Here is a 25,399-nt window from a genome sequence, read left to right as displayed (position 1 = left end):
ACTCTGTCCGGGGAAAATGTCAAGGACTGCGAGTGGTGAATTTACGGATAATTTTGCGAAGTTCACGGTGAGTGGGAGTGCAAGGTTGTTACTCCCTGGGCGGGTGGGTGAGGGCGTGGGTGGCAAGGACGCGCGCCTCCCTCCACTCCCAGCCCACCCCTCCACCCAGCCGCCACCACCACCACTGCTATTGCTACGCATTTGATACCCGAGGCGGTGCAGCCCAGTTTGGTGGCGACAGCTGACGCCCTCAATAGTGACGCCACTTGTTGTAGGGGCGTCGCGGTGCACCTGTGCTTGTGTTTATGCTGGTGGGTGTGGAGGGGCGCTGGGGAAGAGAAGGGGGAGGAAGTGGGGTTGTGATTCACCAGCCAGGCGTGGCCCCATCCCGCATCCCGCATAGCGACACCCAACTTAGCGAGGTGCTTACTTTGGCGATAGCCCCAGATAACGCCGCGACCCATATCCTTCTGCAAATAGGGATATCACACTGGCCTACATAGCCATGAGGACTGGCGGGGCGGGGCGCCAAGCGGCGGGGCGGGGCGGGGATGTGGCGGGTCTGGCGGGGACGACCTCGGGGCCGGGTCGCTGCACCACACCCACCACCACCACCACCACCAGGGGCGTTTTTGTCCCCACCATCCTGTGGTGTGGTCACTAAAAGTGTTATGTCCGCCAGGCCCGGCGGCCACGCCTCGCCCCGCGTCGCTGCCGGGCTGGGGGAGGCAGGAAGGGTCCGCACCACGCCGCCAGTGCACACCCACGCGAGGGGAAGACTCGACGCGAAATTAAAGTAACACCAACAGTGCGCGCCACGCCCAGGCAGCAAGGTGGTGACGGTTAGGTTACAGACAGACTGGTGACAGACATCGCCTTATTACTTTTTTATTGCTTATTCCGCCTGGTGTGCGTGGGGCGGGGCGGGGCGGGGTGGGGCGGGGCGGGGTAGGATCACTGCAGGGCGCGGCGGAGACAGTGACAGCAGTGATGGAAGGTAACTCTTGTGTGTAAGCGGGCAAACCGTATCAGGGCGGCGCGGTTGACAGTCCATGATTAACAGGCGCTGCTTTATGGCGGGAGTGTTGACCGGCGACACACACACACACACACACGCACACACAAGAACAGTCACGCGGGAAGCTCCATCACGCACTATCATCTCAAGGTCACTCAACCACGCTAAAAGACCTTCCGAAAAAATATAGTGACTTGTATTCATCATCCTTCAAGGGGCTTTGTTTCTTGGCCACCTCAGGGTCATTGAGAGTTCCCAGGGGCAAGGACCTAACCCAGGGGCGTGGGGACTGAGCGGGGCCGGGCGGGGACAGCCAGCATGGGCGGGGTTCGAGGCATATCTGGAGTTCAGTGGCTGAGGGCGGAGTTCCTCTAGGGGCTGCAGGAACCTTTTTTGTTTTGTGGCTTCGGGAAGTATTTTGGAGGGACAGGGTGGGAGGGAAGGAGGGGCGTTGACTTGGGTGAGGTGAGGTGAGGTGAGGCTCTGTTTAGGGTGGTGTGCAGTGGAGGTGACGGGTGGTGGTGTGATGGTGAGGTAATAGTGTTGAGTGGGTGTGTTAAGTAATACGTTCAAAGCGATATGTTCCAGTGCATTTCCCTGCTCGTGGGGAGGAAAACACATCCACTTTGGTGTTAAAAGCATGAGGTAAGAAGTATTTTCCTGCGCAGTTCCTTTTATTTGTAAAATCCCAATTGAATTTCAAGTGGATTCATCTTGATCGGGTTGAGCAGAGGTGTCATGGGTGTGGATCGCCTCTCCGCTCCGCCCTTACACCCTCACCCCTATAAGGTTATTCTCCACGCAGCTATACAGTTACGACACGGGGATCGAGTGCCGTGTAAGTAGAGCAGTGACCTTTTTTTCTTTTTTCTATCACTCTACGAGACAGCTGCGGAGGGTCGCTGAATGCCACAACAGGACCAAGTGATGCCCAAAATAGATCTTATTCTCGCTATCCTCCTCCTCCTCCTGCTGCTGCTCCTACTTCTGCTCCTCCTCCCTTGACAGCCGAGGAGGAGACCTGAAGCTATCCTGTTGCAGCGCGACGATTTTTTTTAGGACTTGCTGGCGTGGAGGTGTAGATATTACGCCCACATGCGCCTGCCTGTGTGTGTTTGTGGGTGTTTGTGGGTAAGGGTGTGGGTGTTTGGGTGGGTGTGTGCGTGCTATTCGCGGTGATAAAGCGGTGGGCAAACAACAGCGCTATGGTGAAGCTACCGCGGTGTTTTAAAGGGACGGGTTATCATGTTATCACTCCCCGCTGCTGTGTTTGTCTGGCGGGGACGTGTTGTGACGTGAGGACGATGAGTAAGGAGCCTCACCCACCTGGCACCGTGTAGTAATGCGCACATCTATACCCATCCGAGAAATAAGATACAAAATACACTGAAACTTTGTCGCCATGAACACATCTTGACGTGAAACTATAGCTCAGCCTTATCACCACGATGGAACTTTGTATAGAAGAGGGGGAGAGAGAGAGGAACGCTTATCATTATCTGTATCTTCATCTCCCACTGTCCCTCTTCCACCTCCTCTCCCTTCCCCTCCAGGCTTCGTGACCAAGGCAACAGTACCTCTTGTTAGGTCCTAATTACCTGGTCCAAGGGTCGCGTGTCCTTAGGGAACGGTATGGAAATGTGGCCGCGAGAAGACAAGGGCTCGCTGAGTGTGACGGATGGTAGGGCTGGAGGAGTTAAGGGGCGTGGTAGAGGTGACGGGGGACGACTGACAGGTGGGTTCAGGTGAAGGTGATTGGAAGGAGCGGTAGTGTTGCTTCAGTTGTGTTATGTCTTGGTGTTGCTTAGTTTGTAAATGTGTATCTTGCTTTAACCCCTTCAATGCCATGACGCGTTTTCCTATTCATCTGTTCACTATTGTGTAATTTCGTACAGCTTCAGAAACTCATGTAGGGATTAAAATTGAGAAGACTGTGACCATCAATCTTTTGACCTCCATAGACCCTTCCTGATGTCAATAAAATCATCTAATCATACTCAAAGCTCAAGGTAGAAATTGAGTTCCAGTACGGAATGGGTTAAGTCTGTGTGTGTGTGTGTGTGTGTGTGTGTGTGTGTGTGTGTGTGTGTGTGTGTGTGTGTGTGTGTGTGTGTGTGTGTGTGTGTGTGTGTTATCTTTGAACTTTCGCTTTCTAGACGGAAAAAAAGTACAAACTCCACTTTTACACACACAAAAAGAAGCTGGTTTACCTTACAGAGGACGTTCTCATAAACAAATCTCAAAAATCAACACCAGTAATTACAGAAACGATAGAAAAATTTGATAAAAGAAAAAAAATAGTGTAAAAATAGAAAGAAGACTCGAGAGCAATAAAAAAGAAAAAAAACTTAACATTCCTTGTAGTGAAAACAATTAAATCTAAACTTTAAGAGAGAGAGAGAGAGAGAGAGAGAGAGAGAGAGAGAGAGAGAGAGGGGGTACCAGCAAGTCTCCTTAAAGCACAGCCATTACACCATGCCAAACTTTTTAACACAGCGACAAGGCAACACAGGTAACGCGACGCCAGGCTCCTATCGAGGTGTGTCTGGGGTCTTCCTGTTGAGTCCCCGCCTATGATATGGTATCAGAACCCTTATCTAGGTCGCGTGGAGCCTCTGTCGGTGTGTCTCTTATCTTCTCTCTCTCTCTCTCTCTCTCTCTCTCTTGGAGGTAGTGGTGGTGGTGGTGTTACATGATTCACCCCACGAAACCGGAGAGAGAGAGAGAGAGAGAGAGAGAGAATTGTCCACACATCGTCAGAGACCCGTAGTTCCTTTGCTCTCTGAGGGAAGACAGTTTCCTCCTCCTCCTCCTCAACCACTACCACCATCACCACCTCCTCCTCCTCCACATCCTCCTCTTCCACCTCCTCCACCTCCTTCATCACCACCCTCGCCTACTCCTCCATCACCAGTGCCGCCTCCACCATTACCACTGCCCTCCCCTCCTCCTCCCCCTCCTCCTCCTCCTCCTCCGTCAGGTTCAAGGTTGTTAGCCCTCGTTGTGTTCACTCACGAGTATTTTGGTTCATGCATCACTACCTTCACCTTTTGTGTTTATAGTGGACCTCATTACTCTCTCTCTCTCTCTCTCTCTCTCTCTCTCTCTCTCTCTCTCTCTCTGACGATCCAATAGTCAATAAATAAACACAATCGCTGAAACGAGAGACAAACTGACGAACACACAGACAGACACTAAACAGAAAGGTGCGTTGTGTGAAGCCAGTGACGCAGTATTTGTATGTGTGTGTGTCTGTGTGTGTGTGTGTGTGTGTGTGTGTGTGTGTGTGTGTGTTTACGCCTCCTTACAGTGCGAGTATGTGCGTGTAGGAAAACGTATACGTGTGTGTGTGTGTGTGTGTGTGTGTGTGTGTGTTTGTGTATGCAGAACGTTTGTGTGTGTGTGTGTGTGTGTGTGTGTGTGTGTGTGTGTGTGTGTGTGTGTACCTATGTGGTCAAGTGAGTTTTTCTTTTATCTCTCTCTAATGTGTGTGCGTGTTTATATTGAGTTTGTTCTCCTGATACAGTTGTGTGTGTGTGTGTGTGTGTGTGTGTGTGTGTGTGTGTGTGTGTGTCTGTGTGTGTGTGTCAGTGAGTGTCAGTGAGTGTGTGTGATGCTATAGATACAACACTTGCAACAACCCAACACACACACACACACACACACACACACACACACACACACACACACACACACACACACACACTCGAGTAGCATTCACAAGCACCTAGAGTCATAAAAATCCATTCTGAGTGTTCCCTTACCTTATCAGTCGTTGGGGCGTGGCCGAGCTGGGTACCTGATATTACGAAGATTGCTGAGGATACAACCGTGGCCACATACCAGAAAAAAGACACGAGAGAGAGAGAGAGAAAGACCCCAACCGGCAGAATATACACTAAACATTCTTAATTGACGAGAGACTAGTTAATGAACCCAGATGAACTAAGGACTGTCTGTTAGTCTGTCAGTATTCATAAACCCCTTCCCCTCTCACTACGACAATTTAGCAAGGCCACAGAGACAACTAGTCGGGTTTTCAAGACAGTTTCTCCTTTGAACAAACTAGAAATCTTGCCAGTCTATCAACAGAACAATGAAAATACTCTTAAAAACACGAGTATCTTCAACCGGAGCAGTGATGGTGAGAGAGCAAAGCGTTTCAGAACACAAGCCGGTTACTCACCCTTATGGCAAAGCAACACAAGCCCCACGGAGAGCAACACCACGAAACCACCTAAGATATAAATACATGAAAGTCACAGTAGCTCAACAGGACTAACTACATGAAACGTAAGCCAACAGAGGAGTGGGAGATGCTCGGATTGATAGCCAGACTAATGCAGGCGGATAGATTGACAGATATGGAGCAGCAGGTGTGTACTGGGTGGGGTTCACTTACATAAGCTTAAGGGATGGGCGTGCAGGTGTGTTCTGCTTTAGAGGTGACACGTGGCAGGTGTTGGGCGGACAGGTGTGGCGTGGAGGGCGGGGTGGGGGTGTGTGGAGGTGTGGCGGGCGCGGCTGTGGTGGATGGGTGGAGCTCCTCATATCCTTGGCCATGAACGCTACGTGGCCGGGAGAGAGAGAGAGAGAGAGAGAGAGAGAGAGAGAGAGAAATGGCTGAACGAATTAAGTGGAAGAAAAATATAGATTGATGATGTGGAGAGAGAAAACTAAGATGAACGACAAAAAAGACATACACTAATGACAAAGAAATAGAAGAGGAATAGAGGAAAGGAATAGGAGACGAAAAATAAGAAAATTCAGTAAACTAGTCAGGACACACGCAAATAAACCAATAGCGAAAGAGAGAATGGAAAAAACACACGCCCACACACGGAAAGAAACACTGCATGCCAGCAAGCAACACAACAACACAGCAACACGAGAGCGAGTCATGAATAACGAGAACACAGCATGAATGGCAAACAAACAAGTTACGCACGAAATTATTCATAGTGTTTCGGACAGTCCCCGCCCAAAAGTTGCTCATGTGACCTAGATCGACCTTGGCGTGACGTAACTCCTGTTTTTGACTCCACCACCGACTCACTTCACTCCACTTCACTCAGGGCAACGACGGGCGGACCAGATTCCTGTGTGACGCCGCAGAACAAACTCATTACAAACACTCTTGCTTCCCAGAACGTCTCATGCTAAAGTACTTCCTTGAACTCAGAGAAAGCATCTGTCTGCACCGCCGCTTTTGTACCAAACCAACCACAGCCAAGTGTTTTGTTTCCCAGAAGGAATTGTGGTGTAATGTAAAGATTTCTTGTCTGGCGATAGAACTTTGAAAAATCTCCTCTCTTTCTGTAATCTTGAAAATATTTGGCATTAGAACTTTGAAAATCTCCTCTCTTCTGTAATCTTAGAATATTTGGCAGAGCTTTGAAAAAATCCATTTCTTCTTCTGTAATCTTGAAAATATTTGGCATTATAACTTTAAAAATCTCCTCTCTTCTTCAGTAATCTTAAAAATATCCAGTGTTAACCTCTTCATTATTGAGACACATTTTTTACTTGAGATTTGTGTACGATTACACTTTATTCACATTAGGAAAGGTCAGAAGATTAATGACCACAGTCTTCACTATGTTAATCCCCCACATGAGTTTCTGAAGCTGTAAAAAATCACCAAATAGTAAGCAGAATAGATATAGAAACACGTCATGGTACTGAAGGGGTTATGTGTTAGTATCTTAAAATAATCATTCGTCAGGCTTTAGAATCTATCCAAAAAAACTGACTTTGATCTATAACTTACAGGTTTTGCAAGAATAACTAATGTTTACTCCCCGCAAGAAACAATATCCCAGGAAAACCACGAGCTTAATTAAAATAGAATAACAGTCGCTGGCCGGAATCCCTCGCATGTCTGATATATTTTACTGTTTATGCTTGAGAATAAAACCAGCAGAGTATCCGGTTATAAGATCATTGTCACGCCATTGACCCCAACAGCCAAGGTATGTACACCAATAATAACTTGAGATATTAATGCTGCCTGGTATGTCGCGGTGCAGGAAGCTACAGATATAAACAAGATAACATTGAAATAAGAAGAGGAAGCGAAGTGTTTTTAGTTAACCTGTTGAGAAATGGAGTTTTTTTTATATATTAGGATGTTTAACCCCTTCAGTACTGGGACACATTTTTACTTTTAGATTTGTGTATCTTTAGACCATTTTATTAACATTAGGAAGTGTCTATGGAGGCCAGAAGATTAATGGCCAGTCTTCACTATTTTAATCCCCCATATGAGTTTCTGAAGATATATAAAATCACCAAATAGTAAGCAGAAACCTATAGAAACGCGTCATTGTACTGAAGGGGTTAAAACAAATACCCCATTAAAATACATAAAAAGTGAAGGATGGGTGGGTGAGTGCGCTAATAAATACACTGCAGATAAAAGACAACACAAGCAAGATGAGAAATATTTCAAATCCAGAAAAATAAACTGAAGGAAAATGAAGAAAATAGCTTATGAACAATTCCACGCCAAAGAAAACGGAGAGTGTGAGAGAAAATTGAGAGAAATATACAAAATTGAGGGAGAATAGTCAAGGTTGTCTGTACCCGTCCCGCCTCGCCCCGCCCGCCCCCCCGCCCCGCCCCGCCCCCGCCCCATTCCGTCCTGCCCCGCAACGTCCTACTCAGCCCAAGGGAGTCGCTGGTGTAATGAGGCGCCCATTTCAGTTCCTGGTGAAAATTGACGTCTTTAACTGCAGGTTCTTAAGAAGTTGCGCATTTTTTCATCTTTTTGCTCGTGTGTGTGTGTGTGTGTGTGTGTGTGTGTGTGTGTGTGTGTGTGTTAGATGTCTGAATACTCTTTACCATTTCCTTCCACGTATAGATCCTCCTTTTACCTTCCCTTTTTCACAATTTTCTTCTTATTCACGTACCTCAACAACCTTCCCTATTGTCTCCCCTTTCCTAACCATCCTTACCCATTCTTCCCTTCTCTAACTCTTATTTTCACTTTCCACTCCGTTCCCTCCCTTCACACCAGCTCAAGGAGAGGTAATGGGTAAGGGAGTGAGTTGATGTATTGCGCGTCATCGCCCTATTTAAAGAGTAGCGGGGTAGTGTTGCATGTCCCTTGTCTTAACACTCAAGAGTCATACACTCCACTACTCTCTCTCTCTCTCTCTCTCTCTCTCTCTCTCTCTCTCTCTCTCTCTCTCTCTCTGGCGCCTCTTACTTTTCTTACTCTTTCTCTCTTTCTCTCCTTCTCTTGTCATCCGCACTCTTCACTTTGCCCTTTCTATATCTTCTTTCTTCCTTTTTCTTCATCCTTTATTTGTTTCTTTCAACTTCTCTTCTCATTTTTCTTTTCTTCTGTTTTGTTTTATTTTTTCCTTCCTTTCTTATCTCCTCCTTCCCTTCTCCCTCCCTCCTCCCTCATCATGTCCGTCTCGACTTTGCGTCTGGGAGGACACGTGGAGCTCTATATCCTTCTCCTCCTCCTCCTCCTCCTCCTCCTCCTCCTCCTCCTCCTCCTCCTACTCCTCCTCCTACTCCTCGTTAAGTTGCATTCCTCTTACGATTTTTGCGTATTTACATCTCTCTCTCTCTCTCTCTCTCTCTCTCTCTCTCTCTCTCTCTCTCTCTCTCTCTCTCTCTCTCTCCGGTTTCTCTTATTATCTGTCCTGATCTTTTCCTGGAACACCGCCACGCCTCCTCTCCTTTTCTTTGCAGCCTTCCATCCCTACATCCCTTTTCCCTCTCCCTTACACCCTTACACCCTTCCAACTACCTCGCTCTCTCTCCCTGTTAACCCTCTCCTCCCTTATCACCCTTCATAAATATACTCTACTCCAGCACTCTGCACCATCACCACTCTATACACACCCTTATCGCATCATATTCTCTATCAACACATCACGTTTCTAACACACACACACTCCACGCAATATCAGTCCTACAATCTTTCCATCTTTTCTAAGCCCCGTCTGGTTTCTACATGATTAACTAGACTTGTAATGTGCAGGGCATGGTGTCACGTGAGCGCTAAATGTCAATCGTAAACTAGTATTAGTGTGTGAGTTATATTTCTGTTCTTACTTAACTTCTTCAGTACCATAACGCGTTTCAATATTCATTCTGGTTACTTTTTATTGATTTTATACAGCTTCATAGACTTATGTGGGGGATTAAAGCAGTGAAGAGTGTAGCCATTAATCTTCTGACCCCCATAGACCCTTCCTAATATCAATAAAATGGTCTAATCGTATTGAAGGGATTAAGGCTTCAAATTTGAGTGAAGTGTTTACTAATAATGATAATATTGATAAATTGGAGGGAATGGAATTTTAAGGAGCGTGTGTTAAGAGAAGGAAGTTTAAGATGTCTAAATATAAAGGAAGTGGTGGTTTAAAAAATACAAATGAATGAAGGAAATTTAACCCTTCAGTAACAACGCGCATTTTCATATTCATTCTGGTTACAATTTGTCGATTTTACACAGCTTCAAAAATATATATGTGGAATTACAATAATGAAGACTGTAACCATTAATCTTCTGACCTCCATAGACGCTTCCTAATGCAAATAAAATCGTCTAATCGCACCCAAAACTCAAGGTAAAAATGCATCTCACTATTGAAGGAGTTAAAGGACACACTGAAGAGGAAATGAAGTAAAGGAATTGTTTATAAAGGAAACAAAGAGAGTTTAAGGAACTGTCCATAAAGAAAAGGAGTTTGTGAATGTGTGGCGAAGAAGGGTGAGTGCTAAGGGTCTGTGTACGAGGAGAGGGCGCTGAAGGGGCATACGCACGCCTGGAAAATCAGACACGAAAGGAAACATTAGAAGGGAGGAGTAGGAAGAGGCGTGGCATTCGGGAGGAAGGGACGAAGGGCGTGGTGGGTGGAGGGAGGAAGGGAGGAAGGGAGGGGAGCTCTCTTAAGACACACGCAAAGGGAGGGAAGGGAGAGAAGAGAGGGAGGGAGAAAGTCGTGCCTCACCTAACTCTTCATGCTAGAGTGGTCACACCTGCCCACCGTGACACCGCCTTCCTGCCTCACCTGGGGGCGTCGGGAACCACTCAGCACTACTCAGCACCTACACTACTCCCTCAGAACGTCCTCAGCACTCAGCACACCCTCAGAGTCACCAGATTCACAGGTGTCTTCAGTCTCGTAACCTTTTTCCTTGTATTTGATATGTTCCTTTATTACTAACTAGTGTGAGATGTGTTTTTCTTGTTCTAAAGTCACCACTAAATACTTAACTGCCTATTTATTACAAAATCTAGTCCCTTTATCCTCTTCTCTCCTGTAGATACTGACAAAGACTTTACACTTTGCTTTTAACCCCTTGAGAACCATGACGCGTTTCCATATTCATTGTGCTTAATATTTGGCGATTCTATACAGCTTCAGAAACTCATGTGGGGGATTAATATAGTGAAGATTGTGACCATCCTTCTGCCCTCCATAGACTCTTCCTTATGCCAATTAAATGGTCTAATCACACCCATAACTCAAGGTAAAAAGGCTTACCAGTACTGAAGGGGTTAATGTGAATTTTACGTCGCAGTCAGATAAACAAACTCAAGTTGTATGAATGGGTATAGTTTGCAAGGAAAAGTGTGCAATTTTTAAGACATTATAAAGGAAAGAACACTAAAGAGGAGACGATTGAGGTTCTAAATGCCTTAAAATTAGTTTCTTCAGATCAGGCCACAGGAAGGATATAGTTTGTAAAGAAAAAATATGCAGTTTCTAAGACACTAAAAAAGGAACACTAAAGAAGAAACGATTGAGGTTCTAAGATGCCTTGAAACTCGTCTCTTCAGATCAAGTCACAGGAATGGATCTAGCTGACGTGGTGGAGTGTGCGGAGTCCCAGTCTTCAAGCCCCGCCAATCGACGCTTCACTTGGTCACTAAATATACCCACGTCCGGTTTATCGAGTCGTATTTCGGGAGCGTACTGTTTGTGTTGCAACGCGAGGCTCAGGAAGGCACGCTCTCTCTGTGGTGGTTAGACGTGATGCTATTGTGTGCGTTTGTTTATGTTTAGTCTTTTCTCTTGAACTCCGCCTCCTCATCTCTCTCGCGGCCTTCCCTTGGGTCTAAAACTTCTCTTCCTCTTCTTTGCGTTTTTTTTTTTTTTATTCTTTTTACTTCAAAGGTGATTAAGGTTTGAGTGTTTCTAATTTTGTAATGTCTAAAATATTTTCCATGTTTTTTTTTCTTAGTTTTCCATTACCTGATTTTTTTTTTTTTTTTTTATGGTAATCTAAGTAATGTACCTTTCAAGTTTGTAATGTCTTAGAAATATATTCTAGTTTCTCACTTTCTTGTTATAAAAATCACCCGCTCATATTTTTTTCTTCTTTATTCAAGTAGTTTAAGTATTTTAAGTTGTATTCTAGTATGGAGTTATAATATGCCACTTTAAACACACACACACACACACACACACACACGGTGCGAGCCATAAACAGCTAAGTTAAGGTACTAATCTTAAGTCTTCCTCAATCCCCGTATGTACATTTTCAATATGTATTTACTGCAATTACTAATAAACCGTATTAATATTATTACACACACACACACACACACACACACACACACACACACACACACACACACACACACACACACACACACACACACAGAGACGCATGATCCATCGAGTACATCAGCTGTGCCATTAAGTCTTGCAATTTTCCCGTAGTGGCCACGACCAACGAGCGTGTGGTCTGTTCTGAAATTACACTATTATACTAATTGTGCGTCGGGACTAATTACAGGGGGGGTCATCGCACCACTAGGTAATGCGCAGGCGTGTCCTAAGGCAGATGTGTGTGTGTGTGTGTGTGTGTGTGTGTGTGTGTGTGTGTGTGTGTTGTGTTTGTCCTACAGGTGTGTTCCGGTCCATTCCAAGACACCTGTTTAGATTACTTAATCATTGCACATATACACATATTTACCTGGGTATTTCCACCTTGAACCGCGTTAGTAGCTCTCACCTTTGTCCACTTTATCATTCAACATTCTTCCTTTATTTCCTTATTTCCTTCTTTCATTTATTCATTTTCCCTCCTTCTTTCCCTCTGAGTTTTCCTGCTTTCCTCCTCGTTTTTCCCTCAAGACTTTTCCTGGTAGTAAGTTTTTCCTTCCCTCTATACACTTACCACATCATCCTTTCTAATCTATACACTTTACCTCCCATTACCTATCCCATTCCTTTCCCATTCCTTTCTTACCCTGTTCATTTACCTGTATTCCTGCCCATTACCTCTCCACCCCTTCCTGCATACCTGTCTTCCCTTTCTCTTCTCGCTATATTACCTGTTCTTATCTCTATCACCCCCATTTCCTGTAAATCTTCCCTTTCTATCACCCTTTTGTCTTCCCCCTGTCACACACTTGTCCTTAGGTACACCATGCCAATCACCTCAGACTTGCTGCGTCACACTGATGTAATAACCTGTGAAAATAGAGGGTGGCATTACCTCTTACCTGTGCGTGTAATGAGGGAGTAAATACCTTGATCAAAGTATCGTAGCCCAGAGCTATTGTATCAGGGAAAGCTACGTACACCAGGTGACTCGCTTCTCTTGTACCCTGAGGTGTGGGAAGGGAAATACTTTATAGAACGTTGAGTAAGAAGGTAGAAGTAGGGGAGAAAAAATTATCATCGACTCCTTTGGTTCAGCTCCCATTAAAGTGTTGGAATGCCACCCATAAAATCACAGTTTGTTTATGGAAATGGAGTGTTGAGAAAATAAACCATCTATTCTCCTCAGCTCTGCACGATTATGGCTCTAATTCATAATGATCACAGTGGTTTAAATCGTTTCTCTGCATCACATTTGCTTGATTTCTCACTTAATATTCTTTCCTGTATCTTCTTTCATGGTCTCCTTACCTTGCTACTTTTCTCTACCTAAGTACTCTCTCTCTCTCTCTCTCTCTCTCTCTCTCTCTCTCTCTCTCTCTCTCTCTCTCTCTCTCTCTCTCTCTCTCTCTCTCTCTCTCTCTTCTCTCTTCTCTCTACTCCTTACCGTAACCCTTCCTCTTTCTCTTCCTCAGTACTCTCCTTCACGCTTTGTAACATATTCCCTTCTCTCTCTCTATCTCCCTCTCCCTCTCTCTCTCTCTCTCTCTCTCTGTCAACCACGTGAGAGGAGCTATTCATATGCCAGCCGCAGTTTACTCATTGGATCATCCGTCTTAGTGTGTTGGCAGGGCTGTGTGGTCGCCTCTCATCCTTTCCTCTCATCCACCTGTCTCTGTAGCATCCACCGTGACCACCCTAATATTCGCAGCTTGCTTCCATTCACCTCATATCCTCTGTTTCCTAGCGTCTCTCTCTCTCCCTCGTCTCGCTGCCTCGCCTCGTGTTCTCCTTTTCCTCATCCTCCTGTTTTCTTTTCCCTCGTTGTCTTTGTTTTGTGTGATTTTGAGTTTCTTTTGTAATTTGTATTTATCTTCAGCTTCGTTTTCTTTACGTTTTGTGTTTTTTTTTTCGATTTTTCTTATTCGTGATCTCTCTTTTTCGTCTATCGTTGATTTTGAGTGATGTTCGTGTGTGTGTGTGCGTGTGGATGAGTGAGTGGGTGGATGGGTGTGTGTGTGTGTGTGTGTGTGTGTGTGTGTGAGCGTGTGCGTGTGTGCATGTGTGCGGTTATGTTCATTGTTTAAGTGCACAGTACAGGCAGTAATCAGAAGCATTATACTTGAGAACCGTGATTTCATACTTGTGTTTCTTTTTTACCTGTGATAATTGGATCGACCTGCTACCTACACGAGGAAGTTTGTAATTGTGAAGCGACTATAACAAAAGTAATGGTTTAAGAATATATAATTATCCTCAAATCACGTGTTGTTCAGCCATTAAGAACTGCAAGGAGGCATGAAATGGGTAATTCTTTCTCATATTTACCATTCTCTCTTAACAGGTACAAGCATCAGAGGTGAGCCATTAAACAGGAGAACACTAACCTTCTGACACTACTGAAAAAAAACAGCGATAAGGAAATGTATCCAATTGAGGGGTTTTTTTTCATTATCTGTCATAGTGAAGAACGTTTCCAGTCAATGCCTTAACAAGATCTAGTTTAGTCACGTATTCCCTTCTTCATAGCTTTCCCAGCCCTTCACCAATCTTTTTCTTTTATCATCCTGTTCCCAATCGTAGTGTTTCCAATCCTTTGTTAGTTCATTTAGCATATTGTAGTAACTTCCTTGTAGCCTTTCCAGTCCTTCACTAATCTTTCAGTTCTTCCAGTATAGCAATCTAATTCCTTCCCACTCTCTTGAATGTTCTTCAATCGCTTTTCTAATCTTCTATAGCTCTTCCAATCCTGTTAGTTCATTTAACATATTGTATTAATTTCCTCATAGCTCTTCCAGTCTTTAACCAATCTTCCAGTTCTTCCAGTGTAACAATCTAATTCCTTCCCACTTGCTTGGAGGTTCCCTATCCCTTGTCTAGTCTTCTGTAGCTCGTCCAATCCTTTAAGCAAGCCCTGTTAGTTCATTTTATATATTGTAACTCCAATCGTTGGCAAGTGTAGCTCATCCAGTTCCTTACTCAACCATCTACTCGCCACCACCTCGACACAAAAAGTCAAAAAGCCTCCACAACCTGTTCATGTACCAGGTGTTCCCGAGGCGAAGGCTTTACCCACATTGCTACACATATTTATGGCTTCTTATTTTTCTATACTCTCCTCTGCTTTATAATAGTTATCCCTCAATTTTACACAGCTGCGGTGAAGGTAATGCTTTCTCGTTCACATGTGGCTTTCCCAGCAAGTATTTCATAGGTAACTGGAATTCCAATGACAGTATATATAAAAAAAAGGAAAATTTCTAGTGAATCTATATTTTTCAAAGGTGGGTTTATATGCCAGAGAACTGATAATCAAAAACAATTGTTATTTATTAACGAATCACCGGTACTGTGTATTCGTATCATCTCTCGGAATAAATTAGAATTATTATCATTACCATTACTATCATTGGTATTACAGCGGGGGTGTGGTGCATATCACGTGATAGTGTGGCGCTACTAACCTGTTCTGCACGGGAATAGGACTGTTTTTGTGGGTGTTGAAAGAGAATTGAATTAAAGTGAGAGTGTAGTGGTGTGATTTAGTACTGGAGATAATGGTGATGTTGGTGCTAGTGGTGGTGAATGTTAGAAGTCAAGTGATTATACACAGAAAGAATAATTTGAGAGATACAGGCGTTAGTAAATGATAAATATTAAAAGAGTGACTACATACAATAAAATAGAGAAAAAATACAAAATAGAGTATGGAAAATAAGAAGAATGTAATGAGATAAAGTAGAAAATAAGATAAAGTTTAAAAAGAATGCATTATTATGAAATTAGGTATATTTTTATTGAGAGAGAGATAAAGAGGTGGTGGAGAAGAGCAAGAAGGAAAACCCAGATCAAGATATATGAAGCTATAAGTAACCCAACCCAAGATAGTTAAGAAGTGAAGACAAAAAGTAAATAAGCAAATAATGAAGTGAGGAAAGGAGGAGATTAAGAAAGAGAAAGATGGTTATGTTAATAGAAACGGTTGGGATGGTGGAATTACCAGAGAGAGAGAGAGAGAGAGAGAGAGAGAGAGAGAGAGAGAGAGTGTTGATATAGTGTCATCTGATCAACTTACACTATTTTATCTTCGATTCAATAAAAAAAACACGAATATTTTATCTCTAACACCAAAATCTTTTATTATATTACTTTCCTTAATTCTCTCATCTTTTGTCTTCCTCTGTCCAAGTTCATCACTCTTCACCATCTGTCTCTTTAAGTTCTGTTCTGTTCTCGATATAAGGCATGTATTCAGAAACACTTTGGTCTCTCATCACAGCTATTTTCCAAGACCACAGAGATGATTAACAAGGATTTCAAGAGCGTTTTTCCAATTACTAATGCAGAAATCTTGTCACTTTGCCTTTATAACCGTAAAAACACCTTAAAAACTCGTGTACATTTCAATAAAACCTTTTGAAATTAATGAAGCACAGAAGTTTTTGAGAATACAAGTCTAACAAACAACGTGTACATACCTGTCTGTATACACCTGAGCTTCGTGACTGTTCCCTCTTCCGTCCCCTATGATGACGAGAGAGTCGGAACACCTGTGGACATTACCTGAACCCTACACACCAAAACACAATATCCAATCTGACACAATCGGAAATTATGAGCAGACAACAATGCTATCGAGGTAGAACCGTTCATCAACTTTCTTATTTTTTTCCCCTTGAGCTCCGACCGCCAACGCCCACAGGGAAATGTTAAGGGTGGGAAAAATCAAGTGTTTCCTGTAAAATTGCTCACCTGTTGAAGGCTGGCCAGGTGTGGGAGGGATACCTAGACGTTGCTTCACACAGGTAGCTCCAGACACTCCCTGGTTGAGAGATTGGGAAACTGTGTAGAGAGAGAGAGAGAGAGAGAGAGAGAGAGAGAGAGAGAGAGAGAGGATAATTTGTCGTATTCATAAAAGTAACATTAAGAGACCTTGTACTTTGTGATGTTCGTGCACTTGTATGTACTGTATTGAGTCTGGACACACACACACACACACACACACACACACACACACACACACACACACACACACACACACACACACACACACACACACACACAAGAAATCGACCCGTCACCCAACCACTTTTTACACACACACACACACACACACACACACACACACACACACACACACACACACACACACACACACACACACACACACACACAGAAATTCCGCCCACAGTAAGCCCTGGTGTGGGGAGGGAGTGGTATTGGGCGGGTCTGGGCGGGGTGGGAGTAGATAGGTGTGGTAGTGAAGTATAGTCTGTGGGGGAGGAGAGGAGGAAGAAGGAAGGGAGAGAGAGAGAGAGAGAGAAGCATGTCTAACTCTCAAATAGAATGATTTTTGTTTTTGTTTCATTTTGTTCCATTCATTCTTTTCATCCGTCTTGTTTTATTTCCTACTCGTATTTTGTATATCATTTTTCTTGATTGTATTTTTCTTCAGTGCGTTTTTTCTTCCATTGTTTATTTTTTTACTCACTCATCGGCTGTTCTCTCAAACCCAACACGTACTCACTCACTCACTCTTATTATTCACACACGACACTCGCCAATATTCATCATCCGTGTCTATCTTTTCCCGACAAAAAAAAATGCATCTTTTTATATACATCTCTCTCTCTCTCTCTCTCTCTCTCTCTCTCTCTCTCTCTCTCTCTCTGCATCCATTCACCAGACATTCTTTTTATTCCCATTCCTCTCTTTAAAAGGAATTATTCTTATTTACTGCTTATTTATATATTTATTTATTTATTTATCTATTTATCCATTTGCTATTTTTTTTTTTCTCGTTTCAGATTTATTACTATTCTTGAGATACTAAGAAATTGTGAATTGATCTTGTTTGTGTTTGTTTACCGTTTCTCCATCTTGCCTCTGCTTCACGGAGACTAACACACAAAAAAATCTTGCTTATAATATGGACAATAGAAGAATAATGCCTGTTTTCTTACTTCTTTTTTTGTGTGTGTGTTTGTGTGTGTGTCCATCTCATTATAACACACAATATATTTCCTTTTACTGTTGTTAGAGGTGATGCTGATACTACTACTACTACTACTACTACTACTACTACTACTACTACTGCTGCTACCACTATTAAGCCCAACGCAAATATCTTAACGCTAAGTAAAAAAAAATCGGTGGCCTTGGCTGGCGATTATTACAGCAGCGATGGTGAAAACTGGGTCGTGTGTGTGTGTGTGTGTGTGTGTGTGTGTGTGTGTGTGTGTGTGTGTGTGTGTGTGCGTATCCTCATCCGGACTCGAATGTTACCCAATGTCAAATGAAGATAAACTGTTGAATATTGACTCAGTGAGGAATATTCTCTCTCTCTCTCTCTCTCTCTCTCTCTCTCTCTCTCTCTCTCTCTCTCTCTCTCTCTCTCTCTCTCTCTCTCTCTCTCTCTCTCTCTCTCTCTCTCCCCCTTGAAGCACAGATGTTAGCACAGGTGTTGTACCTTAATTGCTTTATTCAAGGTCGTTCAACATGAGAACCAAGGGCTTGTGTGTGTGTGTGTGTGTGTGTGTGTGTGTGTGTGTGTGTAGTGGAATCTCTCTCTCTCTCTCTCTCTCTCTCTCTCTCTCTCTCTCTCTCTCTCTCTCTCTCTCTCTCTCTCTCTCTCTCTCTCTCTCTTTACGTCCATCTCGACTTGTAAATGTAAGTGAATATCAAACTGCAAATACTAAGACACAATAAACAGTGATAATAAATTAGATAACGCATTCGTTCATGGAAGAGGAAGAAGAGAGACGATAAAAGTGGAAAATAGAACAGAAGAGAAGAAAAGAAGAAGAAGGAGGAGGAGGAGGAGAAGGAGGATAATGTTGTCAGATCCTAGGTTAGGGCGGAGGAGCCACGCCTTTATCATCCCTGACAACGGAAACGTCTTGGACTCCCCAGCTCCTCCACCTCCTCCCAGCCCCGCCCCTTCCTCCCTCACACCTCCATTACCTCCTCCTCCACCCGCGCCACCCTCCCTCCTTTCCTACACTTCGCTCCCACACCCTAGTTTCGTTTTCTTCTGCTCGTATTCATTTTTATTTATAGTAGTAGTAGTAGTAGTAGTAGTAGTAGTAGAAGTAGTAGTAGTAGCGGTAGTAGTTTTGAGTTATTGTTATACTCGTATTTTGGTTACATTTAGAGCATCATTCTTATCTTTTTCTCTTGTGTGAGTGTGTGTGTGTGTGTGTGTGTGTGTGTGTGTGTGTGTGTGTGTGTGTGTGTGTGTGTGTGTGTGTGTAAAAGTCACGGCGCGGCGTGGGAATCATCACTCATACATAAATCTGTTCTCACTCCCACACCACACACACACACACACACACACACATTAATTACCTCTATGATTAATATTCCTAATTAATGCTGCTTATGTCGTCTAGAGATGCACCTTTGTATACCCAGCAACGTGTGTGTGTGTGTGTGTGTGTGTGTGCGCAGTCATGTCCGCCTCATCAGTGCAAGGCACACACACACACACACACTCCTCATAACACAAACACTCATTGCAAAGCCACCCTTACGTTCCCTTCAATGGCTATTTATTTCCTTGGCTTATTCGTGTATCCATTACCTTCCCATCCCGCCGCTAATCCCTCACTGTCAGCCGAGCGGCCAGACCAGAACTTGTGAGGTGACGACGGGGCAAAACTTATTAATAGTGCCTCAAGTTGTGACTCAAACTTTTATGCGAGTTTGTAGGAGAGCTTGAAATGCGCCTCGGCTACACACACACACACACACACACACACACACACACACACACACACGGGCAGAGACACACACGCTTCTCGATATGAGCGTGTCTGTTTACCTCTCCGTACATGACATGTCGGGAACATTCATACATTAGGGCGTTTCTGTCCCCTGACAAGCCCATCCGTCTTGTACGTACAGGCTGCCACGCCCGTGCATTGCCCGCGCTTGGGGCGTGGGTACAGAGGCAGCGTGGGCGTGGAGGCAGGTTGTTGGTGCGGCTGGAGGGAGTGGCGGAGGAGTGCGGGAGGAGTGTGGAGGGGCATGGGGCGTGATCGGAAGTGATTGTGAGGTCGGGGATTACTCATGAGTTCCCAGTAGAGGGTCCACGTGGTGCTGAGTACGACGTTTTGCCGCGAGACTTTTACCAGCACTCACCACTCACCACCCAGGGCAGACACACATAAACAGGAGTGGCGACCGGTGCTGGCGTTCCCCAAGACACGGGAGTCACTCGAGTTGGAGCCCACGTGATGTCACAGCGGAGAATAATTACACCAAGGTACGGCTGGCAACACCACCGCCACCACGCAGGTTGGAAGCGGGTGTGGCTGGAGGGTGTGGCGGTGTCATGTGGCGGGAGTATCAGGCCACCACGGGGTATCAGTCCACAGGGGGCGTCGTTTCCTTCACTGCAGTGAGAGAGACACCGAGAGGCACGTCGCTAGCATAAACATCCTGGCGTTCTTTAAACATTGTCGTGTGTTGGCCACGTCGGGAAAAGCATCACTGGGACCTCCTGCCTCGCCCTGTCATAGAAAACGAGGTATTTCAAGGGGCATTCTCCTGTTTTTGCTGCCTTGCCCTTCAGACTTCCCATCCCCTGCCCTCTCCCCCCATCCCTTCGTGTCTACTCTCCCTCCCCTACCTCACTGCCTGACCTCCACGCCCTCCATGTTCTCCACGCTCGCCACGCTGCTCTCTCTATCCCTGTTTCGCCTTCCGTTTGTCCCGAGAGAGAGAGAGAGAGAGAGAGAGAGAGAGAGAGAGATGTAGTGAAGGTCAGCTCTATAATGATTTGTTCAGTAGCATTCTTTACTCCTTTGTTTTATTGTTTTATTAAATTCTAGTATTATTTTCTTTTCTTAGAGTATTTTTTTCTTCGAATTTTGATAATGCTAATAAAAATGACAATGGCAATCAGGTTCATTAATAATCCAAGGTGGTTTGTAGACATTTGTTATGAATGCGAGTTAACTTAAGTCGTAAATTAAGGTGTGCTAATTTCTTATAAGTTAAAGCCACATTCAAGGTTCTAATTATAAAAAAAGTGTACCTGTGTGTGTGTGTGTGTGTGTGTGTGTGTGTGTGTGTGTGTGTGTGTGTGTGTGTGTGTGTGTACTCGTTACCTTAGCCAGGAGAAACAGTGAACAGTGAAAGTGATTGAAAGGAGAACAGAGAGTGAATTCTGCAACGTTGTGTTCCAGTCCTTGCGTCAACACCAAATAAGTTGAAAGCGACACCCACCGGAGTTTGCAAAATTGGTGTATAATAATAAAGAAAAAAAAGTAAGTTATGAGTTGCACAGTCACCCCACATTTTCTGAAATATTAGGTTCAGAGAGAGAGAGAGAGAGAGAGAGAGAGAGAGAATGGATGTAGATAAAAGGAGGGAGTAAGAGAAAGGGAGAGAGAAAGAGAGGAAAGTCAACAACATCGATCTTTGCATAAGCTGACTCCAAAATTTCCAAGAAAACACAATGTATCTCCTCCTCTTCTTCCTCCTCCTCCTCCTCCTCCTCCTCCTCCTCCTCCTCCTCCTCCTCTTCCTCCTCCTCCTCCTCCTCCTCTTCGCTGCCCACTTGGTGTTCCTTTTCTTGGTAAAAATAATTTGAATATTTTACTAAGAACTTTTACGAGTGTAGTTTTATTTATTTACCATTTATTTATTGTTTACTACGCTTTATTTTCTCTTTCGTTGAAGTGTTGTGCGTGTCATAAATCCATCCCTTTATTTCCGCGTCTTTATTGGTTTTTATGCTTTATTTCCTCTTTCGGTGAAGTCTCGTTTGTCATAATTCTCGTCCTATATTTTCTAGATTTTCCTGTGAATTTGCATTTTTTCCTTCTGTTTCTCTTTTATCACCCTTTGTACTGTGTTTTTTTTCCTCGTGTTTCCTTGACTGTATCTCTTTCTTTTCTCTGTGTGTCTCTGTTTCACATTTTTCGAGGTTGTCATTATTTATTGCTCTGTTTTTTCCTCCATGGCCTTCTACATTTCTTTATTAATACCTGTTTTTTGTATTCCAGGTGAGGGATGGTGACCTCTCTGGGGCTCGAGCCGGCGCAGCAATGTAAGGTAAAAACTGTGCCTTCTTTACACCTGATTTATTATTATATTCCATATTTTATTCCTCCTGCTTTGTATTTATTGTATTATTGTTGTGGGTCGTTTTTCTATGTGGTTTAGTTTTTATACAAGTTTATTTTTTCACATTTTTTCTAATATTTTCCGCGAATGGTGATCTCACAACATTCTCCCCCAAAAGTGACGTCACGCACCTGTTGATGATGTCATTATGAGCTCAATATAATGACGCAACGCTCCTTTTTATGACCAATAACCAAAGGGCAAAGTTCACTCTCGTATACCCACACAAACAGACCTTTTCACCTTTTATTTATCATCTTACTCCTTCCTTTTTTTCATAATAAGTGGCTTCCCATTTCCACCCACATTCTTCCACCCACACCCACTAGTTTTCTGTAGCTCACTCCCCCGCCCGCACTTGTACACACGCCCATAGTTACACCCACACACTCCAAACAGTATTCTCCACCAGCCACACCTCAAAGCTAAGTCTGTGTGTGTGTGTGTGTGTGTGTGTGTGTGTGTGTGTGTGTGTGTGTGTGTGTGTGTGTGTGTTTACGTATCACTCAAGTTTGTCCTTCGCTCATTATGATAAACTAATGTGTGTTTAAATTATCTTTCTTTGACGTTCTTGTTTGGTGTTTTTAGAAGTGTGCGCAGAAGTGTGCATAGTGAGTAAAATGAACCAATAAGTAATACAGTCAGTCAGTCAGTCAGTCAGTCAGTCAATGAATCAGTCAGCCAGTTGATTTGTCATTCAGTAATTCAACAAATCAGTCAATCGTTAGGTGTTTCTGTATACTACTACTACTACTACTACTACTACTACTACTACTACTACTACTACTACTACTACTACTACTACTACTACTACTAAACATCAAAATCAATGAGAACAAACAAAACCCATAAAAAAAAAATTACAAATGAACCGAACCTGCAGGAAGGACTAACACTAACGAACTAATGAAGGAAAATAAAATGCAAAGACAAAACAAGAGTCAGTTTACTAAAGGAGGAAAGAAAGAGAGGAGAGGAGAGGAAAGAAGGAGAGGAGAGGAGAGTGTCAAACAAAGGGTGTGGCGACGAGACTAAAGTAAGCGATGATTCTTCACTCCCTCCTCTCTCCCTCTCCCTCTCCCTCTTATTACCTCTCCCTCCACCAGCGCAAAACCTCCAAGATTTATACCCTCTCGCTGTTTCCCCGAATAACAAGATAATTTTGAGCGTCTTTGTCCGCGGCTAGTTTCCTTGTTTATCCTTAAGGAAAAACTCGGGGCAGAAAATTTACCAACTCTTCCGGGTCATTTCCGTAGATTGGTGTGTTTTTATTGCTCTTCCTTTTGAGTTTACCGTGCTGTGCAATGGGAATCTTTTGACCTTAAACCTCATTTTTTTTATTTTTTTTTATTTTTTATTTATTTTTTTTTTTTTTTGGATTCGTGGATTTGAAGTTTTTTTTTTTTTTTCTCTCTCTCTTTTGCCAATTAATAAGTACGGTTTTTCTTTCGTTTCTTTAGTTTACCGTACAAATTAATTATGTTTTTTTTCGGTTTTAGAGATTTTTTTTTACTCTTTTTATTTTGGAAATTTGTAGATTAGCAGATTTTTTTCCCTTTTTTTCCACTTCTTTGTTATTTCTCTTGAATTTCTTTAGTTTATACAAAATCAGTGTTCTTTTTGGGTTTTAAAGTCGTAAAGTATTTTTTTCTTTTTCTCTTCACTATGAAAACTCGTAATCATGCCAGTTTTTATCTATTTTAGTACTTAATGTTTGTTGTTGCTATTTTCTTAGCTCTTAATAACGTGGTTCTTGCTTTTTTTAACCATTTCAGTACTGGGACACATTTTACATTGAGTTTTTAGTGTGATTAGACGATTTTATTGACATGAGGAAGCGTCTATGGAGGTCAGAAACTTAATGGCCAGAGTCTTCACTATTTTCCTCCCACACATAAGTTTCTGAAGCTGTATAGAACCAGCAAATATTAACCAGAATGTATATGGAAACGTATACTGGTACTGAAGGGGATAAGGTTGAAAATACAAACAGCCATGTAATACAGCAACAAAATTCTTAAAGGGAAAAGAAGTATCTGAAACTACCTGGGAATTCTGAAAAGGGTTTGGAATTATGATCGGTATTATTCAGTCTTTTATATCCTGTATTTTGCACTTCCACGCTACTAGAGGGAGTAAATCTTGGCCCTGCTGATATACGTGTGTCTCGCTCTGAATTATAGCATGGAAGGTGTCGGTGAGGCGAACCCAAATTATAGACAAAAGCTAGATTTATCACGGTACACACACACACACACACACACACACACACACACACACACACACACACACACACACACACACACACAAGGAATATCTTAACGTCAGAAAATAAAGTCATAGAAATTTTGATATTTTTCTTAGTAATATTCGAGTTTTTGCTTCTTCCTCTTTCCTCTCCTTTTTTTCTTGTTTTTGTTTTGGTTCAGGTTCAAAACGGGGATTCGGACACTTATGGTATTGTGTCGTGTTGTTTGTGTGTTTCTTTGTATGTGTTTGTAAGGTCAGGAGGACTCGTATGTGAAGTTTACAATAATATTAGGGATTCTGATTTTCCTCCTTTTTTTTTCCCTTATCCATTCATTCATCTTTTCCTGATTCATTCTTTTGTTTTCTCTATTTTTTTATCTTCATTTCTTTTTATATTTTTTCGTTTATTACTTTGTTTTATTTATTTTTTTCTATTTCTGCTGTGTAATAACTGTGTTCTTCTCCTGTGTGTGTGTGTGTGTGTGTGTGTGTGTGTGTGTGTGTGTGTGTGTGTGTGTGTGTGTGTGTGTGTACCTTGACGTGTCCTTCCTTTCGCTGGAATTTCTTGATTCGTCAATTATCTTTTCTTTTGCCTTCCTCCCTTTTCCACCGCAAGAATATCAATAATAATTTTCCCTCCTTCTATTTCCTTGTTCCCTTTTTTGTATTCCTGCTTGTGTGGAACCTATTTTGTTGTGATTTGGTCTGTGAAACCTTATTTTTCTATCCAATTTTTGTATCTATTATTTGTTAAGTAAAATTGCCTTCGTATTATCATGTTACCTTCAGTTTATTTTCCTTCCTTTATTCATTATTTATGGTACTTAATAGGATTACTTAAACCATTCAGTACTGGAACACATTTTGAGTTTTAGGTACGATTAGATAATTTTATTGACATTGTGAAGGGTCTATGGAGGTCAGAAGATTAATAACCAGAATCTTCACTATTTTAATCCCCACATGAATTTCTGAAGCTGTAAAATGTCACTAAATAATAAGCAGAATGAATATGAAAACGTGTCCTTGTACTGAGGGGGGGTTAAAAGACCTATCATTTTTTTTATCTAATATTCTATTTTATCATTATATCTTTACTTATTATGTTAGTTTATGATATTGTCACTCAGAAGACACGCGCTAATAAACTCAACACTCAAAGATTAAACAGGAGTATGCATTCGTAATAAGAGATGCCAGTGAGGGTCAGGCGGGCAGCAAGTGAGAATACATAAGAAGGTGGAGGAAAAAAAGTGACAGTTGTTTTAGGCAGGTATTGTTTAAGGAGACGTGTGAGGTGTTGAGGCTTCGAGGTGACAGGTGTGTTGCTGTGTTGGATAGGTGTTGTGTCTCAAGGTGCAGTCAATTTTTCTATTTTGATCTAGGTTCAGATGTGTTTTCTTCCTCTCTCTCTCTC

The 25,399-nt window shown here is 43.0% G+C and overlaps 1 protein-coding gene across 8 annotated transcripts in view; it reads left to right on the top strand.

The window, feature by feature from the left end:
* The window catches only part of LOC123507539 (Krueppel-like factor 12), a 134,585-nt gene that overhangs the window by 69,691 nt on the left and 39,495 nt on the right, over positions 1-25,399 (top strand). For 4 of the 8 annotated variants that reach the window (XM_045260461.1, XM_045260458.1, XM_045260463.1 and 1 more), the window contains exon 2: positions 21,612-21,660. The exons of 2 other annotated variants lie outside the window; for them this stretch is intronic. In XM_045260461.1, the coding sequence (XP_045116396.1) occupies positions 21,619-21,660 (42 nt within the window). In that variant the 5' untranslated portion in view covers positions 21,612-21,618. Of the gene's footprint in view, positions 1-19,931; positions 20,129-21,611; positions 21,661-25,399 lie in introns of those variants that run through there. 2 more of the 8 variants (XM_045260459.1, XM_045260465.1) reach the window with 2 other exon arrangements.

Source organism: Portunus trituberculatus, chromosome 22, assembly GCF_017591435.1.
Source record: "Portunus trituberculatus isolate SZX2019 chromosome 22, ASM1759143v1, whole genome shotgun sequence".
Classification (NCBI taxonomy): domain Eukaryota; kingdom Metazoa; phylum Arthropoda; class Malacostraca; order Decapoda; family Portunidae; genus Portunus; species Portunus trituberculatus.
This window is presented reverse-complemented; position numbering and strand designations above follow the sequence as displayed.